The sequence below is a fragment of the Centroberyx gerrardi genome, chromosome 21 (assembly GCF_048128805.1).
Source record: "Centroberyx gerrardi isolate f3 chromosome 21, fCenGer3.hap1.cur.20231027, whole genome shotgun sequence".
Taxonomy (NCBI): domain Eukaryota; kingdom Metazoa; phylum Chordata; class Actinopteri; order Beryciformes; family Berycidae; genus Centroberyx; species Centroberyx gerrardi.
The window spans coordinates 12,265,959-12,280,572 of NC_136017.1; the positions used below are offsets into that span (position 1 = coordinate 12,265,959).

The 14,614-nt window shown below is 41.8% G+C and overlaps 1 protein-coding gene across 2 annotated transcripts in view; it reads right to left on the reverse strand.

Moving 5' to 3' along the window:
* LOC139916839 (interleukin-1 receptor accessory protein-like 1) overlaps positions 1-9,463 on the reverse strand; it is a 217,005-nt gene extending 207,542 nt beyond the window's left edge. For both annotated transcript variants that reach the window (XM_071905851.2, XM_071905850.2), the window contains exon 1: positions 9,382-9,463. In XM_071905851.2, the coding sequence (XP_071761952.1) occupies positions 9,382-9,463 (82 nt within the window). The remainder of the gene's footprint in view (positions 1-9,381) is intronic.
* Between the last annotated feature and the right edge of the window lie 5,151 nt (positions 9,464-14,614).

The window sequence follows — 14,614 nt, forward strand, 5'->3', positions numbered from 1 at the left end:
TAAGAAAATGTTAAGAAAAGTGATGAATTGAAATGTGATTCTGCAATCAAACAATAACGGTCATACAGAATTAATTATTGTTTTTTATGCTCTAGACCAGTTCTGCTTCATAGATATCTAGTCAGTCAGGAAATGCAGCAGGGTGAAGTGAGGGGCTAAATACAGAAGCGGATGAAGTTGGAAAATGACAACAGACAAGCAACACTGACATTGTTGCCATGCAAACCAATGAGCTCCTCTCAGAAATCAAAGTTAACTGAGTTGCACGGCAGTCCAAAACAAAGTCAGTGCTACAATCAATAGAAAACCAATGTACTTTCAGAGAGTCGCAACACTGAAAAAAGAATCCAATGTCTGAGAGTGCAATGAATCAGACAACTGCTAATCAAATTACCACTTTGTCTTATTTCCACAAATGACAGCAAAGGCTCAATACTTTTCTTTTTCAATTGGAGGAGGGTCTGCCATAGCCCATCAAGCTAGACCTTCTATCAAGGAGGGATGTGAGCTATCATTTGGTCCAATCTTTTTCCACTCAAATAGATATACTGGCATACAATTTGAAGGCTCCAGTCCACACTCTAGGAGGGGTACCACTACCAAATTCAATCTATATACAGAAACCAGTGGTATCGCTTCAAAAAGGGCTTTCTCTAATCAGAACAAAACTAGCTGCCTTATATATTGACACAGCCGCATCACTGTAGCTTCTTAGATTGTTTGGTCAAAGAGTTTGGCTCGGATCGATCAGTGTCTAACCTATACTATGCGACAAAAGAGAGCTTCTGGTCGGATTCACAAGTGGCATTATCTCACAGTAACTGCGCTGAGTTCATAATGGACTGTCATGGAGCAAGGGATGACGGGTGATGAAACGTGGTATCAGTGTGTTGCTTGTAATTATTCTCCGAGACATCTATCAGGCTCGCCCACGATCCTGTCCGGCCTCCAGTAGCTCGGCTCTAATCAATGGCAACGACAAACATCACTTCCTATGCGTAGGAGAGAGTGGGCCAGAGGGTTAAAAAGTGATGTTAGATGAAACGTAAAGAGAGACAAGGTGACAGAGAGAAGAAGAAAGAGACAAAGAAAGAGTGAAAGAGAGATTTTTCTTTGTAGGTGCACTAATGAGATGAAGAATCTCTTTCAAGAGAAACGAAGAAAGCAAACGGCGGCATCACAAACATACGACAACGTAGAAATACAGGAAACCGGTGATGGGATTGCTAGATAGACAGATACAGCGAGAAAGAGACACAAAGAGAGGGAGTACCCCAATGGATTAATCATGCGGTGCAGCCCCAGGTTAAAATGTGTGATATTTTTGGGTACTGTCCCATCGCCGCCTCCAGACAATTTGCATAGCGCTGAGAGACTACAGCTTCATTTCCCCCCGTGGCTCAGCTTTGTGAGAGCCACGCAGTCAAGGGGAATAAGAATAATTTCCAGGACCATTGCCGTTTATGTCCAAATTGCCCTAACCTTATTAACGTGTTACTTATTTATTTTTCATTTTCAGACACCCCCCTCCCCTCTCTCCTAAGTCATACTCCTTAAACCTGAGAGCCAGATTTTTTTACATTAAGTAGTGGCTGGCCTTCTCCATGTTCAAATCCTCTTTGTGGCCAAAGCTCATTATCATCCACACATATAATCTCTCAAATTGGTACCAAACGCCCCAACTTTTAAAGTGGGCTGCATAATTTGCTATGGGAGCCTGAAATGAACCTATTATCTTTCAGACAGAAATATTAAACTGGAGATAATGCAATATATTGTATTTAGTGTTGAATGCCTGCAGACCGTAGAGGCTCCAAGCCAATGAGCTGATAAAGGAAAGCACAACACAAAGGTGGAAAGGTACTGTAATTTGGGTTAAATTATCCTCAATTAAGAGTCAGAGTACTCGTGTAGAAAATTACTCAAGTTAAAGAGTACTTGACTAAAACGTATTCGAGTATTTAGTTACTTCTGAACAAAAATCATCCACTTCTGTGTGTTCTAAAATACTGTTCTCAGCTCAAGGTTTTTGAAATGCTCCATTTTTTATCTCATCAACAAACCTAGATTCAATCATGAAACATTAAAACGACCTCTTACTGAACTCACTACTCGTATGTCTAAAAATAACACTTGCGATAAAGTGGGATTAAATACATGAAAAAATACTACAGCAGAAGCAATAGATAGTGTATAGATTTTGTATGGATGGTCGATTAAGCATAGATTTAGAAGCACAGAAGTACTCAAAAAAGTACCAGTACTGAAAATAATGTACTCAAGTTCAGTAACTGGTGTAGCTGTAATTAGCCACCTTCCACCTCTGCTTACAATGTAATGCATGTTAACTGTGAATGTACTGTGTGTAAATCAGTACTGGGTCACACACAGAAAAAAATACACATTTTCTGTTACAAATTCCATCAGATATCCCAATGACAGACTTCACTATACCCAAAGTTGTAATACAGCAATGTGAACTAAGCAATATTGTGCTTTTTGTGTCACTGCTTCGCTGTCTGAAGTAATAGCTTTGATAAGCTTTAGAGAGTTTCCAGATAAGTAGCATTTGAAACCTAGCTGTATGCATTTTGTTATGCTACAAAATCATTTGAAGATGCAATCAAAAACATATTTTAAGATCGGCAATGAATCAAATCTAAACATCCACTGAATTATGCAAGCCTTCCAAGACATTAGCGACTCTTCATACTTGACTACCCATATGTATCTATTGAATATGGTTAACTGTTATGAGTGGATAGGCTTAAACTTGAATACATCACCATTTAACTAAATATCAAGTAAAGTAAATAATAGATACATCCTACACTCACACAGCATCTTACAGAGGCATGGAGGCTGCACTCCAGCTTTAGACGCCTCAGCCGAGCTACACAGGTCGCCCTTTCAGACACTGATCTTCACCGGGCTGCTACGTTCATCCCTCTGGACCCTTTCCTGGCATTTTTCTCAATTGCTGCGGTGTTGTAACATTATTACAGGTCAGGAAACAGGCCACAGAGAGACTATTCCACTCATAAATCTCCTGATTGATCGCCATCTCGCCCAAACGGAGGGCTATGGCATCTGTCTCCAACCCCGAACACATCCATAGTAACCTCAGTTGTCAAGAGGCCTATATCTGGCACACTTGTTGAGTGGCTTCTCTCTCCTTGCAGCGGGAAAGGAAAAGGAAAACACAGTCCAAGTGGCAAACCATTTCATTTCCAATATCATGTGTGTGATCAATCTCTCCAGCTGTGAACGAGCTGTGCAGTGGAGGCAATCATTCAACTTTTGTGGCAGGTATGCGGTATTGACCAAGGGAAGATGAACCGTGGGTGTGTGGGGAAGTGTGCCTGTGTGTGTGTGTGTGTGTGTGTGTGAGAGAGAGAGCTTAAATTTTAGCTTTCAGCCTTCAATTTCAGTTGACTTTTTTGTTTCAAAAGATTCCTGGATTCTTTAAGAGGATTGTTCAATTGAATTAAGGCCCTCTAGATCATAGGCTTTTATCGTTGACTACTACAAGTGGCATATAATCAATCTGATGGGAATTCTATATGCTAGCAAAGTTGTGCCGATACATGCTGTTTCTATTGCTTAAGCTAGAACTGTCTTGCTTTCATACATAGGCTACTGACACAATGGAAAGGGTCTCTACTGTTTTGCCCCTTCTCTCTTAAAGAGAAGAGGACTGGCCCGAGTTCTTGCTGACAGCTTGCTGCCATATTTAACGTCCTTTAATATCAATTACAAAGTCAAGTGGCTTGCCATAATTGAATTTGTGCTGTGTGCCGACGTCCCCTGTTAGGAATCACTGTCTCGTCCAATTAAGAGGGCCCTTATTATTGGCCAAATTGTGAGTAGCCCCATTAATGTGGAGGAAGATTCCATCCCTTAACTGACGTATTAATCTTGACATCCTCCCTGAGTTGTGAGTTGCGATGTGTGTGAGGACTGTAAATTTAATTGACTGTCAGAATGTCCTTGATGCTTCCTGCAAGAGCAGAAAGAAGAAGTCGGAGAAGAGAAAATAAATAAATATATATACACATTCATATGGCGAGGCGTGAAATGTTGTGGGCTTGCAGCGGTAGATAAATACACAGGGAGAGACGAATGATGAGCAGCTGCTCTCTAATGGGAACCAAGGTCTTGTTGCGGTGGCTTGTTTTATTTACAGCTACTCTTCATCAGAGTGACATGCCAGGCCCTCGGACCATCCTTAATAGAAACCAGAGGCAGAGAGGGATTCTGTGTTCCATTTCCGAATGGGAACACATGTCAGAGACCGGCTTCTTACGTATGCATGAGCACCAGAATGATACATTCAGAGTGAGTGGATGTTATGGGTAATATATTGCTGGAATTACTGGGAGATTGTGGAAAGGTAAGCATCATTTGTCTGGGGACTCATCAATGTCTGGCTAAGAAATGGGGACTAATGACTGTACAGCAGAGGGGAGGAGAGAAGCTAAATTTGTCTCAATCAATGTCAAGAAATATGGTAGTGGATCTACAACTGTCATCAGTGTTCACTGGGGGGACATCTGTTAACAGTTTTGTTAAGGGGTGACTTTTAATGAATATAAAATAGGCAGATATGTTTCTTGTGCTGCCACAACTATGACTCAAATTTTGCAGCGTGACCTACCCATTGTTTGGTACACAAGATGCCAAATGCTAACTTACCAAAGCTGGCTGATTTTGAAAATCAACAGCAAGGTACAGCACAGAGAAAGATGGCTGACATGAGATTGTTCAAAATATACAGGCAGCTACTGCCCCTGCTATGTCCATAGGCAAGGTAATGGTCTATGGTCGACAGTAATGCTGCCCCCTGGTTTACCTCATTAAATATCGACCATGAACAGCAGCCACTGTAAACAATAGGCCATGGCAGTCCTATTTAATAAAGGCTTCCTCGTTGTCATGTTTGTGATTTGTGTGAACCTGTGTTTCTGTTATCTTACAAATCAAACAGTAATAGGTCCAATCCTCACAACAGGCAACACGTCCATCAACAGACGTGTGTCCTGTAGAAGTGTTCCTGATCAAGACACTGAACACCTATTCGCTGTAAATCTCTCTGGAGTACAGTATCGTCTGATGCCTGTTAAATAAATGCAATTGTGTGGGGTTAAACTGAATATCAAAAGGTGAAAACACATGATGTCGCAGAGTGCAACTGTTCAGCACAGATGAATGGTAATGACTATGAAAAACTGAGATCGTTAGAAACTATGTAGGAAAGGCTCAGCCTGTTTAGTAGCTATTGTAATGTAAGTGCACACTCTCTTTATTCTATTTATTCTATTTTGTATTCAGTTCTAACTAAAGTCTCTCTCGATCACATTAGAAGCCCTTTCTCACAATGATTGTAATCCATGTTCAGAGGTGAGAAAGGAATAAATGCATAAGCTTTGAAGTTATTACTTCAGAAGAGTCCGAGGTAAAACCTCATGTGAACCCTTAAGTCTGTATCTCATCATGCCAGTTGAAAGTAAAATGCAGCTGCATGGCGCACAGCGAGAGGATTCTGGTCCATTCAGCTCACTGCCAAGTAACCAAACAGGCACTTTAAGGGATTTCTCACACAGCTTTTCAGAGCATCTATTGTATTGTACAGCAGAAGCGGCCAACAAGGGAGTTGATTGTGTGTGTTAGACAATAACACCATCACCATCCATTTTCACAGGGCAAGATTATTGTTAAATAACCAAGGATAGCAAGTTTACTAGAACTACACCTCCAATTTCTCAACAGCTCAACTGTCCAAGTTGGACATGACAACCACCTCATATCCAAAGTTTTTCAGTCTTTGAATGTTGGCAGTAATGCACTGTAGTGATGGCTGATAAGGTATACTGCTAAGGAGGAGCTCTGACTGTGACCCTTGTATTTTATACCAGTCAGTGGTAGTTGTTATTATCCAACACACCGATTTCTCTTTTTTTGATTTTTAAGGGTTTTTGCTGAGCCTGCTGCTCTTTTCCAGCAGTGTTGGAATCCCTAGGTTCCACTCATACAGTTGCATACATTCATACCTAGAAACTGCCAAGTACAACCGCGGTCTCCTACTGGTGGTCACTGAGCAGCTCCAATGAAGCAATTCATTGTTAAGTGTCTTGCTGAAGGGCAACTTGTAGTAGTTGCTGAAGGAGGACAGAGTGTCACTCGTTCAATTTTCCCACAGATTTTCCCAGCCGGTCTGGTAATCCAAACGGGCGACTTTCTGGTCACAAGACCACTTCTCTAACCTTTAGACCGCCGCCATCATACCAAATCTATCATGCTGTGATGTGCATGCTGAACACAAACAACAAAGAACGCTGAATTACAAGCAACTGGGGCATGAAATCCTCATTATAATAACTGCATTACAGGAAAAATCCATCTTAAAACAACAACACTGGTTATTGGGGATTTATCTTGCATTTCTTTGTTTTTGGTGGTGTATTTTGCTTATTCCCACAGATAACTGGCAAACGTAGACGACATGATATTTTCAGTGTGGCTACAATGGAGTTTGATAAAAGAAAATTTTAAGATGATGATGGATATAACAATTTCTCCACCAACAGTAGCCTCAATAGACCAGAATGCCGTTGAGCTTTGAGTAAAGGGTGCGTTTTCTAGATCTTTCTCGATCACTACTGCTCTCTCCACCTACATGTCGGGGGTTGTCAAAAGGCATTCTGGGAAATGTAGGAAATCACTAACTGAAGTAGAAGTAGACGAGGCAGGTTGAGGGAAAGTGGGTACACCAACAAAGTAAATTTGAACACTTCATCACAAAATAACTCCTGGAATGTATTGCACATCACAGATTCATGATATACAACAGCGTAAGAGTATCCAACGGTAGATTGTTCCTTTAACATCTAACTTGATGTGCTGTATTAAGCAAAAATATACATAATTATTCTGTTCGCCCAACCATTCAGGCCATATCAGCATTCTAACAAAAGAGGAACCGCGGCTGAGGACAAATGGATACGTTCTCCTACATATGCATGCTGAGGATTAGTATGACAGATATGCTGTTACGTGCATTGTATGTTCTTGCAGCGTTCCGCCCCATGTACAAATGCAGACAAAGCATTACTCAAAGACGGGTGTTTTGAATTTAATCATCTACAGATAATAGCGGTGCACATGCGGCACTGCGCAGGGGGTTCCGGTGTTTGTGTGTGTGTTTGTGTGTGAGCCCAGAGAAACAGAGGGAGAGAGAGAGAGACAGTGGATTCATTGTCCCTGAGGGAGTCAATCAAGTCATCATTTAATTTCCTTTAATGGGCTGACACTTAGAGGTTTGATTGTCTACAGTAAATTGTTTCAACAAAGGTGCAAACAAAACACACTGCATGTCTGCAGGGTTTGGAGCTGCCCAGTTTGGCATATCTTGTTAGAGATATAATCAGCAAATTGTTTGGCTGAACTCACATATGTTCTTGAGGATTTGGAGTTGTAGATGGAAAGTGACAATTGTTAAGCATTCTGAACCCATCAGAGTTCAAAACACATGTATTTGACTCTGATATGTGATGCACAAACATTACAAAAGTAAGGGAGGCTGTACTTGTACAGCCTCATGATCCATGCAAAACTTTAATTGTCACATACTGTCAGTGTATTGTAGTCACTTGTATAGAAAGGCCCATACATTTCAGTGGAAATTCCTTCAATCCAACACATTATCACCATGTAAACAAAGCCAGTGGTGGAGTGACAGTTTTTCAACAGAGGAAGCCTGCAGGTCCAGATTGGAGTTTTAAATGGGGCTGTGAGTGTGATCTTTGATTTCATCCCATCTGCACAGAAGATATGGCCAAACTCGCATAATTTTCAGCAAGTAAACAAAGGAACCCTGAACTTGCAACAAGAAAAGACCCCAGCATGCTCTGATCACCTTTGAGAACCGGGCCGCTCACCCTCCCACCCCCACCCCTGGTGCTTCTTTTCGTTCCATAAAAATGAAAGCGTTGCAATTTAAAACCGTCTTTCATTTTACACAACTCCACTCACAATAGTGCTCTAACTCGTAACCAGCGTGACTTCTAATAAAGCCGTATGATCTTAAAGAGGAGGAACAAAGGACGGGGGTGTGGCTTGGACGGGGTGTTCATTTATCAGCGGACACATTTCAAATCCTCGCCCCAGGCAATGGCTCATGAAGCATCCTAGGAGATAGCCTGTAGGGACTTCTGCTGGAAAAGCAGAAAGCCCTTTGATGAGCCTTGGGCCATTCCCACACCTGTGTCTAATATGCATGGGTGAAAATCCCGATGCCAGCAGCCTCTGGATAATGAAAAAAAAAAAAAAAGACTGGCAAAAGATTTCCTTTATGTTCCATGTTAGCCATTGTACATGTCCCTCCAGTCTGCAGCTATCCCCTTGTGCTGCAGGCTTTTCCAAATAATTCTTCTTGGAGCTGGAGAACGAGCGCAGCAAAAAATCCAGCCAGATGGGTTTTCCTACAATGACTACAGTTGGACTTTTTCATTATATGGTGGACTCTGTGAGAACCTTCATTGTGTTAAAATAGCACAGGCACAGCCATTTAGAGAGAATGCAGCTCAAAACAGAAATTGAGAAGTCACTAAAACAGCTAATTGTCTTCACTCTGAGAGTGGGGATTTAAGCTAAACAGATAATGAAGACAAAAGAGATTATTCAAAACACCAACTCTGCACACTAATAGACTGTCCGAGTACCTTGTGTGGAATTAACAGCGCTGTGCCTCGTCACTATAATGCACACAGTTTATCTGTTATATGACTAAGAGGTACATTGCAAACATTGCAAGAGTAAACAACTGTCATTGCGTTCTGATAATCCTTCTGCAGAGGATTAAAACAAGATTACACCACGCAATTGATCTGCAAAGATCAACACCGACATATTCCAACAGTGACTCTCGTCTCTCGTCATTAACTGAACCTCCAATTGAATCGCAGAGTGTCTGTAGACTTACACTCCGAGCTGCTAAAAGAAAGGACAGCTCTGTTTTTCATCATCGCAGGTTGGCGTCCCCAAGTATAGCAGCACAAGGCGATGCGATCCCTCTTCTGTTGACTGAAACACGATTTGTGCTTTCAGGCAAAAAAGAGCCTTGCTAATCAGAAGTCTTTGTAGGTTGTTCCAGGGAATCGAACGTCCGTAACAATTAGTGTACCGAAGAGAGGAATGCACCATGCTTGCACAAACATCCTGCAATGCTTTTAGCTGCAAATTTTGTGGGTGAAATAGATACTTTTTTTTGCATCACTGTGTTTTTTCCACAATGGTTTTTAGAACTTTATACCATTCGGATAGAAAGGAGACGGTAGTGAGTTCCCATATAATTTAAGTCCACGATGAAAAGCCAAGACTTACCTGAGCCTCTCTTTGACACCACTTTCAGGCAATGGACCACGGCGGCATACAGCAGGATCAGGAAAGGAATGGGAGCTTTCATTTTTTTTGTACCAGTCCTGTAAGGAAACGAAAGGAAAGTTTCAGTCATTATTTCACACCGAGGCGAGCTGTGAATGCGCTGAATGAGTCTAAAGCCTCAAATAAATCATGGATAATGATTGGGGGGTGGTGCCAGTTCAGTGTGCTCGGATCAAAGCTCAAACATAAAATCAGAAGTGCAGGTTGTGAGCCAATGACTATGGAGCTTTTACAAAGACCTGAGGTCAGCTGCTGGAGAAGCATTCTTTAAATTCGGCATACCTGTGTGCAAACCACATTGTAACTTCGTCAACTACCAGCAACACTAATCCAACCTCCCCCCAAACCTCCATGACAATCAATTCCCCACTTCAATCAGGACATCTCTCTGTTAACAGCACTGTTTAGGAAAGCTGTTTGAGGTTGTGGAAAACAGTTGAATACCATTTCCAGTCTGGAACGCTGCGAATCCCATTCCCAGTCTAGAGTCCTGCGCTCTCCAGCATCATAGATACCCACACTACCAAAACAACACATTTGGAATAGTATGGACGGTATTTCTCCCAGAAGAGTGATTTTAACCAACATTTAAAATTATGTTACACAAGATTCACCCTAATCAAATCCACTGTGACAGGTAGATTAGGCAATATTTTGAGGCAATGTACAGGGACAATTTGTGACCAAACACGGAAAAACTGTTTGTTTTTAATAGATTATTGAGCTTTGCATTCAGAGCTTTAAAAAAGTATATTACATATTGGTTGTCAGTTAATTTTTCTGTTTGTATTTTGGTCAAACTTTTTCTGATGTAAAATTGGTCTGCGTTTGGGCACATTTTGCCAGCCGCAACATATTCTTTCATTATACTTTTGCTCCTTAATCCCCTCCATGCAATACACACAGTGATTTTGTTTTGGCAACTAATTCCTGTCCTTGCTACAGGCAAAAAGTGCCATCTCTCCGTTGGCTCAAAAAGTTGCCCACATAGGCTACAAGAGCGCTTACATTGGCATTTGAGTCACGACAAAGATGCTTCACATAGATTCCACAAAGCTGCATCAGAAAGCCTTTAGAGGGGAAACCCTGAAAAGCCATAATAAGCCTTGAGACAGTCATAGAGGCATGCAAAGCTGGAGAGCAGCCAAAGATGGCGACATTGCTGTGTTCCCATCATCAAAGGGCTATTGTAGTCAGCGCTGGCTCACTGCAACCAATGCCACCTCAGAAAAGCTACACGCCACCACACAAAAATCTTATCTTTTTAATTAGTTTTCCATGTTGGGTGCAAGTCTGCAACATTAGCACAAAAGCTACAGTCCCTTTCTTTGGTTTAAACACAGCAGAAATGACTGAATCACCATTTCTGCTCAGTATCCCTACAGCTCCAAGTGATATCCCGGATTTCTCGACATCAAAGCAAACGCATATTACCATTGAAAAGGTTAAAAACGTGTTCTCATGATACATGGTAATTAATTTTGTTGATACAGAGGAGTGCTGCTCATATAGCAGGGAAATATGCCTTGGTGTGTGATACTGACGAGCAAGTAAGTCTTCTGTTGGGTAGACCGATCATACGTCTATGTGTGCATGTGTGTATAGACAGAGCAATAATTATGGATTATGGGATTAAATATATTAAAGAATTACAAATGAAAACAAATCATAGTGCTTTGCTGTAAGATAGTGCGCAGCCGTTGAGAGGAAAATGGCTCCAGAAGCCAGGCTTCACTGAGTGGTTTCCAAGGACACTGATTTTTTTTTCTCTTCAAGGTTACTGAGATGTAGGGATGCACCGATCCGATACTGATATCGGATATCGGTCCGATACTGACTCAAATAGCTGGATCGGGTATCGGTGACAATGGGGCCGATCTATTCAATTCAATTCTATGTTTATGTCTACGTGCGCATACTACGCCATGCGTCAGCAGCGCGCCGGTAGACCCGGCCATTTGCCTTCGGTCCGTCCGGTGGCTCCTCCGGTCCAGCACATGGATGTATTAAACTAGGTCCAGCAGCTCCGGAGGATCCCGCCTGCCGCGCGCAGCGTCTCGCGCACTGAATTCTCGCTCATGGGGCGCGAGCCTCCCGCTGCTAGCATCCAGGCTAACAAGCTAACCTGGCGCCCAACCCTCATAACAGAGCCGGGGTCGGTGCTGATGCTCGGTAGTTAAAAACACACCTGCATGAATACTTTGTCTCGGTTATATGTTTAAACTCTCCCGGGTCACCGCGCGGCCGAGCAGGCTGCCATTTAACCTGCTAGGTAAAGTAGTTTTCCACCAATTATGCAATCGGCGCGTCCAGCCAGAGTCCATTCATAAATCCAAGGTTTACGGGGACTCGGCTGTAGGTCAACGTTGTTTCCTGCCACAACACGATTTAAAGTGTTTTCCGTGTTCGTCAGGTACTGCTGCTACATTCGGCCGACACATAGTCAGACTAACATACCTTGATTTTTTTTCTGAGGGCTGTTTCATAAAGCAAGATTACCAGTTAAGCCAGAGTTATTTCAGTAATTTAGGTTTATTCTGCATATTTTGAATGTTTTGTTTTTACCAAGTTACTTGTTTATACTACTTGTGTGAATTGTGATTTAATTTATCAAGTTTGTTTGCACTAGTTTGTGACTTAATTGTGATTTAATGTTTACATTTTGTTCTCATTTGATGCAGTTGTATTGTTTTATACTGGAATTTTAATTCCTGACCAATTTGTTGCTGCATTTAAAAGGTTTACACTTGAATTGTAATTCCTGTTAATTTTGAAGATGTTTTACCAAGTTGCTGGAGCACGATTATTTATTATTTTAATAATAAATAACAATTGAGTACATTTATATCTATGTATTTATTTGTTACATTTTGTTTTACAAATTAGTTAGTTAGGAAAGCAATGTTAAAGTCAAGCCTGATGTTGCTTTACACATGAAAGAATGATCCCAGTCTCTTCCACACAGTGAGGCATAGCCTACAGTTTATTAATTAAACACTGGTATCGGATCGGTACTCGGTATCGGCCGATACCCAAAGCCCAGTTATCGGTATCGGTATCTGGACTGAAAAAGTCGGATCGGTGCATCCCTACTGAGAAGTGTATTTGTCTGTTAGCTATAGGGTGCAAAGGTATAGGCTTGAATCGCTCAAACTACAATTTCACTGCTCTCCTTTTCTGCTAGATTTGCAAACATACATGTATGATGTGCACAGTTTGGCAGGTTTCCCAAATCACAGCACATGATACGGTTGAATTTGACGATGTACTTCTTCATCACTTTCATCTCTCATCTTCTGCTGATGGATTGCATAAAAGAAAATGGCCACCAGTTTGATGAAGAAACTGCTGCTTGCCACTCAAGAGGCCTTTAAAGGTCAGACACTCAATTTGTTCCAATAATCATAAATAGCATGTTAGGATATTATTGCCACTATATCTTCTTACCATTGACACATGGTTATTAGCTACTGAGAAGTGAAAGATTCAGTATAGCTGTGTAATTGTCAGAGATATGATGAGGGACACAATAAAGCAGGAAAAAGCAAGAGAATAGTTATCGGCCTTTAACAAATGAACAGGAGTTGTATGCCCAAAAATGATGAAACCTTGGAAAAAAAAAACATCCTCCCTGAAAGCTTCATCCTGCCGATCATCTCGTAGCAAACCATTCTTTAAAGGAAAGCTTGTCCAAAAAGGTGTTGTCAGTTGCCTTTCATTCTCTGATTGTTTTCTCCTCAAGCATCCTCTCTTTCCCCTCCCTGACAGTGTTTCCTCCTCAGTGGATTCATCCAAAATTCAATTACTTTCCAGGAAGGTTCGGCAAGAGAAATGGGGCACTCTCAACACTCTCGGGGCCCTGAGTTAGCCCTGAGGAATGCATCTCCCTCTCCCTCTCACACACACACAAACAATTTCAGCAATCAAGGACTGAGGCTTTACCGCTTTACTACAGCTTGCCAGATGGATATGGAGATGATGATTTATACACATTTCTCATTTCAACTCTCTCACTTTCTTCCTCTCTCTCTCACACACGCCGTCTCTATGGCTACGTTCACACCGTGGGCCTTCACGCTCAATTCTGAGCTGCTCATATCTGAATTTCTTTTTTTTTTTTTGATGACTGTTCAATCTAGGATGTAACCCATATCCGATAGCAACGTGAACTGACAGCGATGTTTAAAAGACACGTACGCTCAGTGACAACAACAAGACATCACATCCGTTGTTGTACCTACACTTGTTCTGAACACATTTCAGTTATGTGCCTTTGAGTTCTGATTGAATTGAGGCGTCTCCAACTCGGCTATTTTGCCTCCTTTCCACTGTTGAGTTTTCCATGTGAACGCTGGCTCAGCCAAGCTGCCATGGGCGCCAAAAATATGACAACTGACTCAGGTGAATGATGTAAGATTTAATTATTCTCATGGCAACGCTGACAAATTCCAATTTGAGTGTTTAAATACAAAGTCATATGTAGGTCACATGCCTCGGGACCCAATCTTGTAGCACAAATCTATGTGGTCCTGATTGGAATTGAAAAAAATATGTGACTGTGCAGCTTTTTTGCTGTTCACACTGATTAGAAAACATCAGATCTGTGTCACGTGAAAAAAAATGAGAATTGGGACACTTTGAGCTGCACTGACCCTCTCCGTCTCCCTCTCTCTCTCTCTCTCTCTCTCCTTCTCACTCCCTCGCACCTCTCTGCCCCCTTCCTCTCCCTCTTCTCCCTCCCTGCTACCTCCAGTTGGAAAAATTGATATGTACTCGGCTTGGCGAGTTATTAACATTTCTATTTGTGAGGAACACTTTCAAGCCCTTACACCCTTGGCTGACATGCACACACACCCACACGAGTCTGCGCTCTCCACGCTGAATTATTCCATTTTAGATTATCTAATAACCCCGCATCCACAAGCCTCTATGTTCTTGACACGCACAGAGGAAGTGAGGGGGAAGAGGTTGCTTCTGCGATGCAATCCACTTCTCCGTGCATGCACAACGCGGTAAATGTCTTCGAATAAACGTTTACTCTGCATTAGTGGTAAACCCTGGATGCGGTTCACTTACTTCCCAGCAACAGTCAAATCAAAGCAGAATGCATCATGTGCACAATCTATGGACACTGAAATCCACTTTACATAAACAAAGAATGTATGTGGTGCAA